General features: G+C 49.3%; 6 protein-coding genes across 6 annotated transcripts; 2 read left to right on the top strand and 4 right to left on the bottom strand.

Moving 5' to 3' along the window:
• Window positions 1–270: 270 nt before the first annotated feature.
• ATNIH1004_007606 (uncharacterized protein) lies at window positions 271–3,820 on the bottom strand (the record flags this gene model as incomplete). Its single annotated transcript, XM_033572226.1, has 3 exons — window positions 271–1,234; window positions 1,306–2,877; window positions 2,949–3,820. The coding sequence occupies 3 exons, from the start codon at window positions 3,818–3,820 to the stop codon at window positions 271–273; spliced, it is 3,408 nt and encodes a 1,135-aa protein (XP_033425541.1).
• A 2,780-nt stretch (window positions 3,821–6,600) lies between these two features.
• Window positions 6,601–7,179, bottom strand: ATP14 (ATP synthase subunit H; the record flags this gene model as incomplete). Its single annotated transcript, XM_033572225.1, has 3 exons — window positions 6,601–6,866; window positions 6,996–7,077; window positions 7,156–7,179. 3 exons carry the CDS (start codon window positions 7,177–7,179, stop codon window positions 6,601–6,603), a joined length of 372 nt encoding a protein of 123 aa, XP_033425540.1.
• A 971-nt stretch (window positions 7,180–8,150) lies between these two features.
• On the top strand, window positions 8,151–9,203 carry SUA7 (transcription factor SUA7; the record flags this gene model as incomplete). The annotated part of the gene is made up of 1 exon (XM_033572224.1): window positions 8,151–9,203. The coding sequence occupies one exon, from the start codon at window positions 8,151–8,153 to the stop codon at window positions 9,201–9,203; it is 1,053 nt and encodes a 350-aa protein (XP_033425539.1).
• Window positions 9,204–9,981: 778 nt separating this feature from the next.
• On the bottom strand, window positions 9,982–12,925 carry ATNIH1004_007603 (Aim21 family protein; the record flags this gene model as incomplete). Its single annotated transcript, XM_033572223.1, has 2 exons — window positions 9,982–11,894; window positions 11,971–12,925. 2 exons carry the CDS (start codon window positions 12,923–12,925, stop codon window positions 9,982–9,984), a joined length of 2,868 nt encoding a protein of 955 aa, XP_033425538.1.
• Window positions 12,926–16,788: 3,863 nt separating this feature from the next.
• On the bottom strand, window positions 16,789–17,618 carry TVP18 (Tvp18 family protein; the record flags this gene model as incomplete). The annotated part of the gene is made up of 4 exons (XM_033572222.1): window positions 16,789–17,089; window positions 17,144–17,239; window positions 17,492–17,507; window positions 17,582–17,618. 4 exons carry the CDS (start codon window positions 17,616–17,618, stop codon window positions 16,789–16,791), a joined length of 450 nt encoding a protein of 149 aa, XP_033425537.1.
• Window positions 17,619–17,915: 297 nt separating this feature from the next.
• On the top strand, window positions 17,916–19,414 carry ATNIH1004_007601 (uncharacterized protein; the record flags this gene model as incomplete). Its single annotated transcript, XM_033572221.1, has 4 exons — window positions 17,916–17,958; window positions 18,013–18,061; window positions 18,113–19,169; window positions 19,220–19,414. 4 exons carry the CDS (start codon window positions 17,916–17,918, stop codon window positions 19,412–19,414), a joined length of 1,344 nt encoding a protein of 447 aa, XP_033425536.1.
• Window positions 19,415–19,440: the final 26 nt, after the last annotated feature.

Raw genomic sequence — 19,440 nt, 5'->3', positions numbered from 1 at the left:
AGGAACGGGCGAGGAGTAGAAAGAAAGAAAGGAAGACTAAAAACCAAACTAATGCAATAACTCGGGTCTGTTCTGAGAAATATTTGATGGCAAAACAATAAAGGAAAGGCCTCGTCCCGAATGATATATGAGAAGGCCAATGGAATAGGAAGAATAAAAGGTCAGGACAGGAGCACAGGGAGTGTTGTGAATATAATCTGGAGAGGCACTGGTCCTAGAGGTCGATCCCTTTGGACATCAATATCGCCATGTCTATGAGGTCGATAAGCCCTACTTCCTGAAGCTTTCAACGCCCAGCGTTGGTGTTTCAACCATTCGGTCACAGGGCACACCTTCATCGCGCCTTCGGGAAAAGAAACTGTCGCATTCGGAGACGATCTGCCCCCATTCGGCAAGAGCACGGCCAGCGTATTTACTTGCCACGAGGGTGTCATTAAGCGCCAGCTTGAAGTCTGGTCTGTAGGACGCTGCATCCGGCATGGAACATGAGTCCGCTTCTGTCTTCATTTGCTCGTCGGATACAGGCCCCCGAAGAGGCACGTCACTCTTAGTTTCGCCCTCGGATTCTGTAGCAGATGCATATTCCGATGCTGATTCGCAGTCGAGTCTAGTCATTGAGGTCCGGAGCTGCAAATGCAACTGGGCTGCCACTGGAAGACAAGGGGTGAAGAGACGTTTATTCCTACTGGGCCACGGAGGTCGGTCCATCCACTCTAGCGAAAACTTGAAAGAATAGGGCTGGTGTGCCGTTTTGGGTCGGGAGAGCTCCCCGGAACTATTGTGAGCACACCAATGGCTATCCAGGCATTTATCGGTAGCCACTGTGGAATCATGTCCATTGGCATCTGATTCATCGGAACTGCTGGTAGGAGAGTTGTCGATACTAGACCTTGCACTCGAGGAACCGCCGAACACGGCTTTCAAGATATTCCATCTTTTTTTCGTGGGCTGCTGAGTATCCGAGGCAGGGGTATCAGACCTCGAAGAGCTTTCCATTATGGTTGGTGGGTTCTGCTCTACCGGAGCAGAGGGGACTACACGGTCAAAAGAGACGAAGAGATGTGACGGCGACATCGGATTGTCACACCGGATGATGATGATCCTGCGCCCAGGAGCGGGCGTACAGGGGGCAGAAGATAACGGTGGTGTAAGTGTTTCCTCCGCCTTCGTTTGGAATGCGAGGTAATATCGCCAAATCCGCTGGAGTCGAGCTAACAACGTTTCATAAATTTTTCTGCCAGGTACTAGTCAGCAATTCTGCAGAGAAGGAAGGACGAAGAACAATCTAAATTTATCTGTACTTACGTCTCAAGAGGTGAGGGATCACCGTTAAATCTCCCCATCCTCCAGCACACGAGACGATGAAAATAGGCACGAACCATGGGGCTCCAGTGACTGAAGTAATGAAAAAATAGCTGCTCGTCCAAGAGAAATCCTAGACAAAGAGCCTCCTTTCGTTCTTCAGAAGCGGTCCACGCCCCCCAAATACAGAAGAGGAAAGAGAACACCCGGACTTCAGTGAGTGAATTGTGGCTTTGCATCATCTGTTTGCAGACTTCGAGCCAAAATTTCCAGTCAAAGATTTCAAGCTCAACCATGCGGGAGAAGCGTGTGATGATCGAGATTACCTCTTCAATGAAATCACATAGCAAAAAGCACGCGTTATGGTCAAACAAGGAAATCGTCTGGGCGGCTGCCTTCATGATACCAGAGAACGACTCCGCATACAGCAATCGCGCTTGATTTGGCTCTACTGAAGACTCAGAGAGAAAGTCACGAAGTAGAATGATCAGGCGATTCTCAGCCATTGAACGGTGACTGTTTGCAGCTCCCAAGGGAAGGGCGGAAACGGCTGCATCGGCGCCTTCGATAAAATCGTCAAACGTGATCGCCGCGGCGGTGTGCGTGTTTTCCGGTGCTTGAGGCACGGACTGTTTGTAAAGAGTATCCTCCAGGACAACAAGGACTTGAGCATGGATCGGAAGCAATCCTGGGGCCAGGATACGCTGCTCTTTGTCGATATCAAGAGGCAAAGCATCACTATACAGAATGTGCACGTACTTCACAAAAACGAAGAACAGATCGGAGTCACGACCGCACCATCGAGAGACCCAAGGGTTCTGCCACGGAATCTGGGCCGTGTTCAAGGGCACATCGGGTTTTTGGCGGAGATATCGAACCAGAGGCGTGTGCGCGTGGAAAGCCAGCGAGCGCAAGGCTATGGGAAAGTTCAACGAGAGATCCCGGGTGAATGCGCGCGTACTGCTGCTTCGGTCAACATTCGACTGGCTAAGAATTCGCCGGAAGACGTTGGGAAACGTATTCCACAATCGGACAAGGATATCTGCCACGCCGGGACAGAAAAAGAACGCATATGCACAGGCTTTCCCACAGAATGCCACCAGGCTGGCGGGGGCGTGTCTCATGGACATTCGATCCACCACGAAAGCCATCTGGGAGAGTAGATTTTGCGTGAAAATATTCCTGATGTTATGGTAGATAGATTCGACGAGGAAATCAGACCCAGACGAGCCTTCCGAGCTCTCCGAGATCGAACTCGGCGCGTGTTGCAATGGCTTGGGGGACCTTCCATCGGACGGGCGCATTGGGAAGGGTATCCTCCATTCTGGTCGAGTCATAATCCCGACCACAGCTTCCAGATAGACCGGCCTGTCTGTTCCGGAGATGGACTGGTTATGCTTGCCATTGAGCATTTCCAGTAATCCTGTCCACCATTTATTGAGTATATTTACCCGACGGTCCAGGTCTTCCGGCCGTAGAGACTTATAAGATGGGTGTGAATGATTACGATTAAGAAATGGTAGGAGTGAAGAGCGAATAACGTTGGCTTTCAACGCACTAGATTTGGATTGGAACCTGCAACGGGTCAGCAAAACGGCCATCTTATGCAGTGCCTTCTTCATAGAACTTTATCTTTTGATCCTTACTTCTGAAAATCGGCCTCGAGACCCCGGAAAACTGCCCACAGTTCATCCTTTTTCCGCGGAATATCCATGTTACTATGGGTGTTACCGGCAGCACCATGCGTCTTGTGAATAGGCGGGAGAACCGGAGTTGAGACATTCAAAGAAGTGGTGAGTCGTTCGAGTGAACCCTTCGTCCCCAGCGGGAGAGGTGAGGGACTATTAGGAGTACTTGGGCTATCTGCCCGGCTCTGGGTCACGACCGCTACCGTGGGTCGCCGAGGTCGCTTGTTTAGAATTGTTCGTTTGCGAGAAGGGGCGGTGGCATCTGATGCCGGGGGAGAGTCCGGTTGAGCACCCATCTTCGATGAAGGCGGTTGCGAGCTTAGCGATGAGATCTCCTCGTTGCGCAAGGCGTGTACTCGGGAATTTTTGGCGGATGGGGCGGGCGATCGATATGGAGAGTTTGACGCCCACCGTGGTTTCCGAGCTAAACTGGCCAGCCTACCGGACATTGAGCGCGCCTTGGAAGGGCGGGCGACGGGTTCTGGGGCCTGGGTTTCCGGAGCTTTTGAAAGAGCATCCAAGGGCTCTCCATCCGCCGGATTGGTCAAGTCTTCGCTCGAAAGGGTGAACCGAGAGACGGCAATTGTCGATCTCTCCTTAGAGCGAAGCGAGGTTCGTCGCAGAATGTCTTTCCCAGCGGCCACATCCTCCTTTGACGGTGATGACTCGGACTGGTGTGGATATGTTAGATCGGAGAAGGTCCTTCTAAGACTCGGGGAGGGAGGCTCCGAAGTAGAGAGATCGGGGAGGTGGTTGTAGCTGGCGGCGCGGGACAAAAAGGCTTGTTCATCTTGATGGTTGCTCACAGCCTCTGGGTAAAAGGAAGACATGGTCGGCGGTTGTCAACGTTGGTTGACTATAGATCCAGATGAAGGAGCTACCCTGACGGGAAGGACATCTCCCCCCGGCCGGGATTGAATCAAAGCTGACTTTGGGGCTGGAGAGCCCAGCTCCTCCATGTATGAAGTAGTTCCCGTTGACAGTGATTAAAAACCATATGGCGAGGGTGTTTCTTGCGGTTTGTATTGAAGGGTCGGTTTGTAAGGAAGAGCGAGGGAGAGGAAGAGCGCTTGCCGCAAGGCTCTCTCTATGACGGTGACAGAAGGCAGACGAAATAAATAAATAGCGAGCGACCACGTCAATGCTTTGCTTGCTTGCTAGCTAGCTTGTTAACTAAACGAGGAACTGAAGCTGACAGTGCAGTGCTTCGAAGGAGCCTTTGCGGATGTTACTGTAATACCTCCGGACGAGGGATGGTCGCTAGCCCAGCGCTGGAGGATGGTTGATCGACGGATGGGGGAATTTCCGGCGTTAAACCTGGAGAAGGGCAAGGACAAAAAGACACACGCACACACACGCACACCTGTTGTTGGAGTTCCCCTTTCCAGCATATATAGGTGGAATTGAGTTGACGGCCACAACGAAATGATGGAACAAAACTCCAAGGGAGAGAGAGATATGGGAATAATTGCACCAGAAGTGAAAAAAAAAACGCGAGCAAAAGGGAGAGAAAGATCGAAGGACCTAAAGTGATGGTGGTAATCTTTCAATACAACGGGAAGTACGGAGTACCTCATGTCCCTGAATCGGATTCTGTACCTGTGTACCTGGTACCCTCCTTTCACTCAGGTTTTGTGCAGTACAGAAGGGAGAACTAGGAGATGCTATACCATCCTCCAAATGAGATGCAATCGGTTTGGAAATTCAATCTTTTTTGTGAAAAAAAAAAAAAAGAAATAAAGAAAACCCACGCCATCGTCATCATCTGACTTGCATGGGACACATACCAGTATCAGTACTCATACGGTTAGGTACAAGGACCATCGGAATTCGAGCGACCCGAATCAGGGCCGAACCACAGATTCGACCAGAATTAAATCGATCTGGTTCTAGCATTTGCCAATAATTCGATTCTATCTGATCCTCATGTTGACTATTTTTGCTCTGAACTCAGATCTCCCTTAGCATCCCAATGCAAGGATATCATTCAATAAACCGGTGTAGGTAGGTGCCTTTACCCTCGAAGCACCTCCATACCTACTATTAATAGGTAATACTGGTGTAATTTACCAGAACCGTTATACAGAGTACCTTACCTTACCTTGCCAACCTAGTAAGTACATCCGTCCATACCGACTTGTGTTCTTGAATCGTGATGCTCTTCTCAACAATATCTTCATGCGTGTATGCATGCATGCATGAATCTATTCCCTCCTCGGAGTCTTACAATTCTAGTCGACCGATGAAGTAAGAAGAATCGACCCGTCACGATGGCTTGGTTTAAAGTTTTATGTTGAACCTCCATCTTCTAGTCCATCAACACTCGACCAACCAGCAAACAAGAAAGGAGGAGCAAGGGCAAAAAAAAAAAAAAAGGCAAGGAGCACGTCATGATCGCTTCTTACAGAATATACTTAGTACGTACCTTGAATCGGCGCATTCGTTTCATGATGCTTGGCTTTATCCTTTCTGACTTGTCAATCCTCTCAGGTAGGTATGTACATGTATATGCATGACTGCATGTGGGCGGATCCGCTTTCTTAATATAAATGAGATCGAATCGCTCTCGTCTATCCAACATCGAAAAAGGGAAGCAGACTATCTCTTGATCTACAAGACACAGATATAGGAACATGTGGAATTCTGTCAATCGACCTTGTCGCCAGTGGCGAATCCCGTGGATTCGATCCCCGGGAATGTGGTACAATCAATACTATCATGCTTGTTGTGTACCCTTCGTACACCTGGAGACAATTGCCGCATTCCATTTCGACAGCATAGTCACTATTCAGAGCTCCTGCTGGTTTGTCTTCATATCCTTGTTTTCAATCAAGTCCTGAGAGCACCGCCCTCCACTGATCCCCTCTGCAGCCTGTACCGAATCTGAATCCGGTGACGAAGCATAGAATCTTTTACTTTACTATTAACCTCCGCCTGACTGGGGAATCTGAGAGAATGAAAGAGAATAGAAGGTGTTAATTTGGCGGTCTGAATGATTTTGGAGCTGTCATATTCCAATTCCCAGTTTAGAAGCTCCCTAGCATTCAACCTCAATCTAAAAGAAACAAAAAATATTAATAATAATTTACTTCTGTCCCAATCCTTTACATCGGCGAGGTGCAAGGACTGCGAGCTCGCTTGGGCATTCCAGCCATGTGTTTTCAACAATGTCCATGTAGCCCTCATGGCTAAAAATGGCCTCGTAATTTTTCACAAGTCACACAGTTATGTCACCGGCACAGGAAATCATTTTAGTCCCGTCTGCCGATGTTTTTTTATTCTATTTATTATTATTTTTTGTCTCTTGTAGGATCTTTGGGGGAATTGCATTGTTCAGACTCGGTCGGATATATCAAGCCCGCTTTTCCCGCCAATCCCTACGCCCACCGGTCAATCGCCCCGGCGACCCCGTGATTCTTTCAAGTACAGTGTACAAACTTAGTTGTAAGAGAAAAGAAAATTTCATGTGCTCCAAGTAGGTTTAATTTACAAAGATTCTTTCAGGACATTTTTTTATATAAAAAAAGGACGCTGGGAGACATCTGATCTCCTTCCATTGTCCATGTCCCGAATGTCCCAGACATTGCATTGCCAGTCGAAAGGAACAAACCTAGTGAGCAGCAGGAGCCTCTTCTTCTTCCTCCTCGAACCAGCTCTCCTCGGCGGGGGCGGCCTCACCGCTAGCAGCCTGACCCTCAACCTCAACTTCCTGGTTCTCGTAGGCCTTCAATTCATTGGCAAGGTTGGCCTCCTCGGGGGACTTGGGGGCAGCAGGAGCGGCGAACTTCTGAACGTGAGACTCAGCATCACTTGGCTTGATGGGGGTGGGCTTGTAGGCGCGGAGTTCACGGAGGTAGAGATCCTGAACGGGGTCGGCTGATGAAAGGTCAGACTCTGATGTGAAGAATCATCCATTGACAAGGGACAACGACTGCTGGGAAACCATTGTATGCCCAGGAATCACTGGTCGCAAAGAGCAACAGAAGGGATGGGATAATCACATACCCTGACGGACAGCGGAGGTCAGGAAAGTGCGGCGAGAAAGAGAAGAAACCTGTTGCCGAGAAAGGCGGGAGAGGAGCGAGCGCTACAAAGAGAGGTCAGCCACAGCACATTGGAGATCGTAGAGGGGCATCATCATGATCCTCCGACAGGGTATACTCACCGACGCTCGGAGAGACTGGGACATCATCACTACGGCGGAAGTGGTGGACGAGGGGAGGTGGGAGAGGGAGTCAGCGAGGACAGTGAGAGGTCGCCGACGTTTGAAGTTCGACGTTTGTTCGGGAGGCTTCGGCTTGGCGGCTGACTCAGCACTGCGGCTCAGGAGCACCTGACCTGGCTTTGACTTGACTTGGCTTTTTCTCAGTCTCCCTCTTTGTTCCTCTCATCCACAACTCCTGGTCGCTCGAAACGGCCCTCTTGTCAAGGAACTCGACACTCGACGTTGCTCTGTTCCGATTCCCTCGACTCGTCTCGATCGGACTCAACTCGCCTCGACGATCTCAGGTGCAGCGCCTCTCTGTCAGGTTCTACGGCCCTTTATTCCGTGACTCTCGCCCCTCACGGAGACCTTGACTGGTTCATCGCGGTCGGACAAGCGTGGCTTCGAGGGCTTTTGTGTGAAGTGGAAGCTGGATTTCCCACGGCCTTTTCTTCCGTGAAAGGTGCTTTCCTCTGGGGACGGTTCGCAGAACAAGCAGACTGATTCTACCATCACCCCCGGAAAGGTAAAGCACCCACTATCAACCTGTTCTCCCCTACATGAGATGTAGATGAGATGTTGGTGGTACATGATCGTTTCCTGGTCATGATCAGATCACCTGGCCCTTTCTTCTTGAAATCCTGCAACCTCTCAGCATGGACTTTTCTCTTCATTTCGCTTGGGTGCGTTCAGGCTAACATGGCTACGGAAGGCAGTGACGCAGAGACGTAACTTGCAGACTAATCTCAGCGATTTGCGCCGCTGCTGTCCTTTCCTTTCCTGTCACTGCCGAGAACAAGTCTGTTCTCGGATCGCTCGGCCGAACTACCGCCGCCAATCTGTATTCGCCGTTCTTCGTTCATTTTTGTGCTCGCAAGTATAAACTCCCTTCTATCGCCAGGAAGGTAGACAAGCCCCGTCGGAAAAGTATCAATCCCTTAATAAGATCGACAAAAATGGCACCCGTTTCTCATCCAGCCAAGCCGGACGCTGGCCAGTGGAAGAAGAACCTTTCGGCTCACGTAATCTGTCCAGAGTGCAAGGAGGTTCCTCCTAATCTGGAATTCCCGGGGTCCCATGAAACGGTGTGCGGCTCATGCGGATTAGTGCTTGCGGATCGAGAAATTGACATGCATTCCGAATGGCGTACCTTCTCCAACGACGACCAGAGTAATGACGATCCGTCACGTGTTGGAGATGCGTCGAACCCACTGCTGAATGGAGATCAGCTAGAAACCCAGATCGCCAGTGGGGGTTCAGGCCGGGTGCGCGATCTGTATCGGGCTCAGAACAAGCAGTCGAGCGAGAAGATGAATAAGACTCTCCTTGCTGCTTACAAGGAGATCGGCGCCCTGTGTGATGGGTTTAACATCCAGAAGAACGTGGCTGATACAGCAAAGTACCTTTTCAAAGTCGTCGATGATGCCAAGGCGTTCAAAGGCAAGTCTCAGGAAGTGATCATTGCGGGCTGCATCTTCATCGCTTGCCGACAATGTAAGGTCCCTCGGACCTTCACCGAAATCTTTGCTGTCACCAAGGTGGCAAGGAAGGAAATCGGTCGGATCTACAAGGCATTGGAGAAGTTCTTTACGGCCCAAAACCTCGAGCGGATCAACGCTGTTGTGTCGAGTGGAGGCGTCCCCGATCCCAACGCCACCTACACCGCGACCACATCTACGAAACCCAGCGACCTCTGCAACCGTTTCTGTAACCTCCTCGACCTGCCGTTCCAGGTCACCAGCGTTTCGTCTTCCCTATCGGATCGAGTTACGACCATGGGAGATCTTGCAGGTCGCTCGCCTCTATCGATTGTCGCGGCTTGCATCTACATGGCGTCCTACCTGATGGGCCACGGCAAAACCGCCAAGGAAATCTCTCAAGTGGCTCATGTCAGCGACGGAACCATTCGAGGTGCCTATAAGCAGCTCTACGCCGAAAAAGAGCGTTTGATTGACCCAGAATGGATCAAGGATGGAAAGGGCGACTTGAAGAATCTGCCCGCTAGTTGATTTATTTATATTCTTTACATTTTATTGATGCTGATGGCCGCCCTTGGGACAAGAATTTTTTTTTTTTTTCCCCCACTGTACCGTTAGTTTAGATGGCCTCACTGATCAATCCATGATACCCAAACAGTCTCCCCAAAAAAGGAGAAAAGAAAAAAAAAAGAAAGAAAATTAAGTCACCGGATTATACTTCCCTTTCTTATCAGAGCCAGCAATGTTGTTCGGGGGCAGACTAAATCAGATATACATGTACCATCCGATTCTGCTGCAGCTGAGGATTATATCAATTTTTTTTGTTTTGTTTTGTTTTTTGAGCGTCCTCTCAAACTGGTTGACTTTGACATTGGTTGACTGCATACTGCATTGCCAGCATCGAGTCATATCCCAGTTAAGTTCCTAATACAGAGAACAGATTGTGAATAGCAAGTTGAGACTACAGTTAAAAAAGAGCCTGACTATTTAAAAACACTTATCTTATAAATTTAAATACGACAGAGGTAAAGAGGAATAAGAAGCATTACAATGCCAAAGGAATGTACATACAAAAAGAGTAATCAGCCAAGCAAGGACGTGAACCACTTTTCGTAGAAGTTTGAATTAAGTGGACCGCTCCACCACGCAACGTAATTACTAAGTCTCTGTGTTGTGTCTTTTGACAGGTAGTGTTAGGTAGGTAGGTTGGTATGAGGGAAACTAAATTGGATTTCGGATTTTGGTGACGAACTTGAACAAGGAAGCAAAGGGCAAAAAAGAAAAAAAAAAGAAAGCATGGCCCTGGATTTTATGTATCACCATCCGCAGAAGCTGCCTTCACGTCTGAAATATTGTCTGATTTTTCTTCAGGATATGATGGGCGAGGCATTTTGTTTGCGGTGGCGTCTGTGTCCGCAGTAGGCACGGTACTTGGGGGCTCATCGCGTTCGGCTTGTTTACCAGCAGGCTCCGAAGCAGAAAGCGTGTCGTCACTGGAGCCTGGTATTGTCCGTGCCGCATTGGTAAATGTAGACTCAGCTTTAGGGGATGCAAGGGGTCCCTCCTTGTTGGAAGTTAGCTGAGGATCTATCGACTCGACGGTACTGTTCTCCGCCGATAGGGGAGCGTTGGTATTATTATTATTATCGGTTGAGAGTGAAGTATCCGGCGGAGTCACTGTCGCCTCCTTTGGTTCTGCTTTTTCGCCGTCACCCACAATCAGGTTGCCATCTTCACCCACCTGCCAGACATTCCATGTCATGGTAATTCGGATTTCGGGGATTGTCGGCAGTTTCGAAACGGTATTCTCTACCGCCGGCTTTCTTCGCGCAGGTCCTCGAGCTCTTCCCTTGCGAGCATCGCTCAACGGTGCTTTTTCCGCGGGAGCTTCATCTGCTTTCTTCTCCTGCGGCTTCGGTGCCTGAGGCCCAAGCTGTAGGCGAGAGTTCAGATCTGATAGAAACCCTGCCTTCAGGGCAGCTATCTTGCTTCCACCAGGCCTGGCCGGCACAGCAGGCTTTACTTTAGCTGATGTATCCTTAGCCTCCTCGGTATTGCCATGGGAAGCTGGCTTGGCTGGTCGGATTGGGATTTGGGGCTTTGGGCGATCGGGAATCTGGGGCGGCAGTCGCTTTTCCGTCGGCGAAGTGGCAGGTTTCGTAGAGGCGTCCACCGGAGGGGGCTGTTGCGGACGGTTTTCAGGCCGGAGTTGAATGATCGGCTTTGATGGGACCTCAGGGCTCTTCGCCTCTTCTTCTGATGGCACTATCGTAGTAACTAGCTTCTGGCTTTCAGGTGCATCTTCCCAGATATCCCGACTAGGGAAACGTTGCTTTGAAGCGTCGCGGCGCGAATCGCTTTTCTCGTCATGATCCTCCGACTCCAAGATATGCGATGCGACTTGGTAGGGATCGACATGACTTGTCTGGCTTCTGCGGATTGACTCCTGCTCCGGAGTTTCGAACGTATCAAGCTTTGGTATGTCAGGAGTCAACACGGTAGCATGAAGCTGTAAGCTATTTGGCGAATCCTCCCATATATCTTGACTAGGAAACCGCTTAAGCATCTCTGGCCGTTTCTTAAAACGCTCGGCGGCCGAAAGCATCTTCTGGTCCTTCTTATCATCATCAGGGAACAAAGGCTCATATTCGTCGACATCCTCCAGCGGTGTATGGGAGTCCTCGCGCTCCTCGCGTGAATTAAATCTTGCGAGAGAAGGCATACCACCAACTTGGCTTGTAGATCGGCTATTCGAGCGGCTTTGGTTTAGGCTCGGAGTACGACTTCTACTTTCATGCTCGAAACTCTCTCTTCTACCAAAAGTAGGCGAGACTGCTGGATGCTGGAATGCAGACTCAGGACACACTTCGTCAGCAGCCAAAATAGGTTCATCCTCCTCTGCTCCACCCTCTCCAGCCACATGATCAAGAGTTTCTGGATCTGGAGTCTGGGCGAAGCCATCAGGATGGTGCAGATGATGGTAGGGCTCATCGACGTGGATAACGCCAGACTCCTCTGATCTGTGAACCTCCTTCGTCGCAGCTTCTTGTTGGGGTTCAGATCCCGAAGAAACTACACTCTCTTTACGCAGGGACGATTCAACAGAAGGTCGCGAGTCACGGTAGGAATCCGGTGGTGGCGTCGATAGGCGCTGAGTGTACTCGTCGCTAGCGATATACCCGACCTCCTCTTCGGGCGTTCCGGTTACAGCTGGCGAGGTGCCTAAGACTCAGATTAGAAAGAGATGAGACAGTCCCTCCCCCCCCCCCCTCCAGCTCAGCGACATGAAGAGACTCACCAAGTCCTGAACCAGTCACAGCAGAACCACGAACGATCTTATTCAAATCATCGCTGCTCAAAGCCCAATCGGGTCGGGGGGAACCGACACCAGGCCCATACTGGCCCTGCTCCTCCTTGACATACTCTTCAGGGTGCTTTTCGTACCAGGCTTTCTCGAATTTGTCGTTGAACTGCACACCATGCCCATGAAGCCCATAGCTTCCCGGTGGAAGGGAAGCTTCGCGGCCACTACGACTGCGGTTATGGCTACGGCCAGTGCGTAAACCGCCGTGTTCTAACTGGTAAGGACTTGGAGACGGTGCCTGAACATCGCCCGCATTACGGTACATTGGAACCCGTTGCCCAATTTCTGGGATTCCATGCTCATCTCCGTTGAGTGATGGCCGGCGATCGGCAGATGCAGTCGAAGAGTCTGCTCGCGAACCACTTGCTCTAGAATGTAACGAACGAGCGGGACGGTCGTGCAGCTCATCCGGGACGGGGGAAGCCGTCCTCCCACCAAGGCCTGCTGCTGCTGCCTGGCGCGAATCTGTACGTGTCACGGCCTGCACTCTGGCCTTGGCACTGGAAGTAGGCAGCGACGGTCTTGGTGCATGAAGCTTGAGATCGCTGCCCACATTGCGAGTCTCTGCCGGAGCTGGATGATGGCTATCGGAAGCATTACCAACATCCAAATCTTCATATTCAATACCCTCTTCGCCAAGAGAAGGTATTGTCACGCTGGGGGGCCGCTGGGGGATATCGTTGGAAGAGGTACGGCTCATGCTTGCGCTATTAGGCAGCTCGTTCAAAGGAGATGGAGCGTAGCTATCGCCAAGGGGGGAGACGGAGCGCTCCGCACGACGAGAAGGGCGAGGAGGGATCCTGGGAATATCTGCGGACGCGGGCGTAAGACCCTGCTGTTGGGGCGACCTTGACGGCCGAGGGGGGATGACCGGGCCTGTTTGTGTCATGGTGGACCGATGTTGTGTAGTGGAATAATAGAGACGGTGCTGGAATAACACTTGGAAAAAGCGTCAGTCTGAATTGATTCAGTGCGTAAGCCACGGAAGACACAATCCCATATGGAATTAAGGAAATTAGGCAGGAAAGGAAGCTTGTGTGTCAGACTGGCAGGACCCAATTGGTATAGGCAAAACGAAAAGCAGCTCATTAGATACTCAGCTCCTCGAGAAGACAGAAGAGCCCTCCAGAAGAGCGAAGAGGCAAATGCAAGCTGTAGTCATAGATAAGATGGGCCAAGGTGCATACGAAACCGATAACATTCCTTGCCTCACCGCCTCAAGTTCACATTCCTGCCGATAGGGTGACGCAATGGGGGTAGAGAAGGTTGTAGAGAAGAGAGTGGTCCAACACTTGGGATTGAGATTGAGAAGCTTACAAGAGTAGCAGGAGATAGATAACCAGTCAGTTCCTTGATAGACAAGTCCAATCTCAGTAGCTAGACCAAGCTCAAGAATGCTCAGAATCTAGAACGACGGATGTATATGGATGGATGGATGGATAGATAGAACGAAGGGGACAAAAAAGAAAACCAACAATTAACTGCAACACCAGGGCGATCCCAACGGGGATTTAGGAGAGTAAGGTACGACGAGCCGGGTCGAGCGATCGCCAGGAAGGATGAATATATGGGGAGACGAGAGAGGAGAATGGATAATTGCGCTTTGCAGCCATGATGTATGACTAGACGCCTGCAAAGTGGCCGTAAATCCAGCCTAACCGCTTTATTCTTTCCACGGCCCACCCGCCTTTACCCCCAGCGCATGACGTGCTCTGACGCTATGGCTATGCCGCCGCCGCCTTGTCCGTAATCAGTATGGAAACCGTACGGTGACCCGCGAGGGCTGTGAGCCAACGAGATTGTTGCGTTGCAATACAAACGCTTGGGGTTTCCAGAAGGGTTTAGGCGGGCCCGCTTGGAAGCGTCTTTTTTCGACTTTTCTTTTTTGGTATCGTCTGGTATTTTTTAGCTTTTCTATGTATAGTACTGTCTAGGAAGATACTAATAGTATTAATAGACAATATGAAGGAACCCCTATCGAAAGAGATCAAACCGATAGCATTTACATGACCAGGATTGGTCAAGTTGAGACTCTGAAGGGGAAAGGAGATCTACAGGGTTAATACATGTTGTAGCCTGCCATTTTTTTTTCTTTTTCTTTTTCTTTTTCAGCATTGTTTGAGGGATTTTCCACTGGCATGCAGATAGCTTGTTCAACCTTCCATGTGGAAGTACCTACGGAGCACAGGCCTGTATACAGGATAGGTACGTAGGTGCTGCCAGCAATCTGAATCAGGAAACCCCATGGTCGCCTAAACGAGGATAGAATCTAGCCCCAAATAGGAGGACAATGTTGATATTCACGGGACCATCCAAAAAGGATCGTCAAATCAGGAACGCAAGTCATGATTTACAGGATTTTTATTCCCTCCCCCTGTCTTCGTCATTGCATGGTTCCAGATCAGAAATCCCTCGTCGAGAAAAGTAGAAGCACAGGGTATTATTACTTGTAACTTAATATTGAATTGGAATGGATGCCTGGTGCCTGTTCTCGTTTCAAAATCCACAAAGGAAGAAAAGGCCTCACCCAGACCATGGTCCCAAGTACATCAATAGCCACAACGCCACGAATCTAGGTAATACACGGATTTCCGTACCCGGTACAGAACTAGGGACCAAAAATCAAAATGACGACTTGATCTTGATCCCCCTTGATCGTCATTTAAACCCCTCGTCCGGCTGTGATGGCTCATGGTTTCCATCAAGCAGTCCTGGGTTCGATGTTCAAAATTTATGTACATGGTAGGAGGCTTCTATGGATGTTACTTACTCTATACATACTTGATGTGCTAGGCACCAAGTTCATTGTAGTTGTACAGTGCAGGTAAAAAGTTTGTGCCACTGGGGGACAGTCAGTTCACTGTTGGTGCCTCGGCGGGGGACCATCAGGCCCACTCACCCCACCTAAAGGCGTTGATAGGATTGTTACAGAGTACTGAGTGCCAGTCAAAGAAACAAGTCAAGAATAATAGGTATGGGGTATTCTGTCTCCTTGACTGCGGCATACACAGTCATGATTTACTTCAACAGAGTAAGGATATACAGATAAATTGGAGTGCTGTGCACATACTGCAATTTTATGCAAAAACAAAGGGTCCGCCTTGCTGACTGTTGTCCTTCACAAACCACATCCTGTTTGGGTCTCAGGCAGAATTCATCAGGCTTTAAAACATTTCCAAAGTTGCTACAGGCTCTAATGGGTTGTGCCGGATGGTTCTGTCCTATTGCTTTTTACTGTGTCTAAACTTTATAAATAACCCTTTCATGATTTATTAGTCTTTTGCACCCTCCTTAGCAATGTCAACCCCTTTTAGACGGCTGCATAAACACCTGTAGCTTTAGACAAGCTGAAGGTGTTACAGGATACCAGGTCGACCATTAGGGCTGCATGAATCCAAGCCACTACAACTCAGTCCGGGAGGTACCTATTGTGAACCTGAATACCATGAGAATCCTAAACAATCCAGATTATCCCAGCATATCCAGTACCTCCCTATAGCTCCTATAAACCTCGTCCGACCAAGGCTAGACCTCCCCGGTCCGATCCTTATCAACGCGCTCACATACATCCATGAAACTCACCCAGACATCCATCCAATCCACCATGACGTTTTGCTATCATACTACGGCACATCCAAGGTTGGTAACAGGTCTAACCATCACCTCACAGCTATCCACAGCACAGTCATACATCACTAGTAATCGGTTTCTGACCAAATAATACCCCCAGCGCGGGGTAAGACCGGCCTTTCTGAGGGGAAACGGGAAACAATGACGTATATAGCAGCGATTGCTCGAGATCGGAGTTATTTATCATAGGTATCGAGGTGAGGAGGTAGGAGCTAGTAAGCTAGATAGATAGGGAAGCTCCACGCCCCTTTGCGAGATCCAAATCTGAGTCACGAATGAGGACTGCTCTCAGGTGAAAAGTTCTAGGGAGAGACGATCGGTCATCATCGGAACTACCTACATAGGGGCCACTCTTTTCTCCATCTGTACGGAGTATTACCGGATGATAGTCTGTAGCTATATAGTGTAGTGCTCATTAATGCCATCTCCGTAGGTTGATATACAATAGACCGGTAAATCCGGCCAGGACCCAAGTTCCATTTTTTTCTTTTGAGAGCAGATGCTCACCATGCAGTATTCGACGAGGAATCCTTACCTGGGCAAAGACTTGTATCAAATCCCCCAACAGTTCTATTAGGAGAGCAACTAAGCTGGCCATTAATACCCTAGAAAATGTTTCATATATCACCGGGATGCTAATAGGGTATTCGCTAGATAAGAATACAGAAAGCGTCTAGTTCGTATAGCGAGCATTGAGAGCTCACAAGAGCCAAGAGTAGAAAGAAAGCAAGTACAAGCGCAAACATAACAATAGAAAATACCCTTGCAGCACACTCCAAACATCACTCGGATTTCGAACGGAATTTAAGGTCCCAAATCACCATAAATAGAAGTACAAGGCCTTATCGGCAGCATCGAAAACATTCATCGTAATCATAGCGCCTTCAACGCAGAAAAAAACTATATCCCTCCTTTCATTTTTGCGTTTCTGTTGCGTTCCAGATTTCCCGCTACTGTTTCTACAAGCACCGAGAAGATGTCACTTTTCTGGAAAGATCCTTTACAAATTATCAGCACATGGAGGTAACACTAAAATAATAGAGTAAAAAAGGGGAGAGCCATTCAACAGTCAAACGGGTATACCTTTAAGACTTCGTCTCTCATTTCCGCGTTTGCATTCCGTTAAACAATCATTTGCGCAAGGCCTTGGCCACCCAAAGTCTTACTGCCAACGAAGTCTTGGCTCTTCAGGCCTGCCAAGGCATAGAATATAGCTGCGATAATCAAAAAGACAGCCGCGGCAATCAAGCTCGTTGCGCGGACAAGTAGACTAAGCCATTGGACTACACTCAGGATGGTGTACATCGCGGCACGCATCCAGTTCGTTGTAAACCGGCGGACGAAGTTGTCGAACTTTTCCGAGGTAGGACAGATTCGCAGTAGGAAAGGGACTTCGACGAAGATGAGGAGAAATGACGAAACACTGTATAATTTAGTTCCTAGCCGACGCAAATAGTACTAAGGGCGCTCAGCCTACAGGCATATTATACTGAAAATGATAAGCACAGGGTGAAATGTGAAGATATTGGCAATTCCGAGAGCAAAACACAGGACAATGCAGATCACCCCGGTCCTAAGCCAGACAGTCAGTCAGGCATCACTGCAAAGGGCAACTCCCAGTATAAACTTGGGTATGGAACCACTCGGTTCGATGCGACGCTCGTCGTCGTTCAAGAGGGCAATCCATGAGGCAATAAGGGCGCCAAGCACACCCGCAAAAACGCCCAGGCAGCCATTTATTCCTCAACCAGGTTCTTTCGAGGAAGCGCAGCGCGAGGAAAGAGAGGGGAAACTGAAAGGAGCCATCTGGAGATAGAGTACAAACCATTGTCCATAGATGCCTAGGTAGGTTGGTGGTCAGTTAGCTCCCTTGTATTCGTCTCGGTAGCGAAGAATAAACACTAGAAAAGCATACTAAAGTTTCTCGAGCGGAATTCCTCAGCCAAAGTCATGGTGAAAGGATAATAAAAGAAAAGTTCGGCACAGGAAATCCGTCGACGCTATATATCGCCGTATCAAACAGAGTTTCGAAGGTGTTGTTGATGGGGTTCTTAGTTGATCGTAGCAGTGGACGCGATTGACAGTTGCTACGAATGGGCCAGTTTGCCTGATCAGGCCGCTCCCCTGACCGCCCCTGGCAGAATCCAGGCACCCACTTCGAATATCGAATATCGATGAACTACGTATGACCTCAAGCGATGGACTATTAATTGTCAACTATCCTCGGAATCTTTAGGGCCCCTACTACCATGGAGTCCACAGGTTCCAGTCATAGTCGTAACGTCTCTAGATGTAAGTGGTACTTATTATAGTCATTCCTGCCAGCCCTCAGCTGATTGTTCCCAGCTTCTCGTCCACGTAGCTCTACAAGAGGGCCTTTAGACGAGCCAGAAGAGTGAGCATGCCATTGACTGCCTGCGGGAGAAGTAATGCTAACGGAGGCAAGCCCATTGAGCGTGATAAGCTCGGTACAAACACAGCGAACGGCGGATCGCAGTGCCTTCTCTGGGGCATCGTTTGCAGCTTTGGATCCGCTGGCGCCCGATGAAATACTCCAAGGCTCAGGAAAGGATCTTTCGTATCTTCTCCGATATGATGTATATCATTCCTTGTCGCAAGTTGATATCCCCCCCGCATTGCGCTCGGAGTTCATCGCTCCTGCATCGGATGAGTCGCTGTCGCAAACTCTTGGTAGTCTCGAGAAACTGTTAGCTGAGGGTCATTTTCTGCTAGCGGCCTACCTCTGTGGCACTATCTTAACGTCCTCTACCATCTCTCCTACTGATGCCAAACTGATATTTGCTCTGTTCTACACCCGATTAGCATGCTTGGAGCTTTCTGGGAATGCGGTTCTCGCCGCGCAGGAATCCAAAGCACTTGAGGACCTAAGCTCTTCATTCTACTACGTGGAGCCAACACTCGAGAAGTCAGAGTCTCTTGACGCCCATAGCCACCCGAGTTACCCTCGCCATATTGTACCATGGCCCCTTCGTGTTTTAGCTGTCCGAATGCAAAGTATCGGGTTTGGTGATCCACGAAGAGGCATTGGAGGTCTGTTTGAAATCGGCCTGGAAGCTAGAAGAGAGATTTTGCGACCGGATCTGACCGCAACAGAAAGACAAATATGGAAGGACAGATTGTCAGATCTTGGTATTAGGAACGTGAATGCGCTGGTGGAAATGGGAGACCTTAATGCGGCGAGAAGATCGTTGCACAATTTGCGAGCATCAACTACGGAAACTATAGAAAGCGAACTTAATACCCTAAGAAAGGTGCTCCTTTTCCTTTTGATTGGCGACCTCGATGCTGCAAAAAATCTGTCCAGCAAATCAAACGAGGCAGAGGCAATTTATACGCCACTTCTCAGTATGGCCGAGGGCCGATACGGCGATGCGGTATCCGAATGGAAAGCCGTTTTGGAAAATGGATCCAGAAGTCTCGATGAGGCTATAGTTTCACAGAACCTGGCAGTGTGCCTGCTATACACGGGACGATTAAATGAAGTACGGCAATCCTTCCAGCACTAGTTGCGGCATTGCTGACTGTCTCTCAGGCCCGGGAAGTTCTAGAATCCTTGGTGAAAACAAATCAATCTTTCTACAGCTTGGTTTTCAACCTGTCGACCATATACGAACTCTGTTCGGACAAAGCTGGGATACTAAAGACCGAGCTTGTAGACACCATTGCCAAACAGCCAATTACTGGACATATCAACTTGGATCGTTCGAACGCTGATTTCAAACTGTGACTCTACTTAACCATACCTTTTGTTTT

Source organism: Aspergillus tanneri (assembly GCF_003426965.1).
Source record: "Aspergillus tanneri strain NIH1004 chromosome Unknown AapTan_7_pilon_pilon_pilon, whole genome shotgun sequence".
NCBI lineage: Eukaryota > Fungi > Ascomycota > Eurotiomycetes > Eurotiales > Aspergillaceae > Aspergillus > Aspergillus tanneri.
This window is presented reverse-complemented; position numbering and strand designations above follow the sequence as displayed.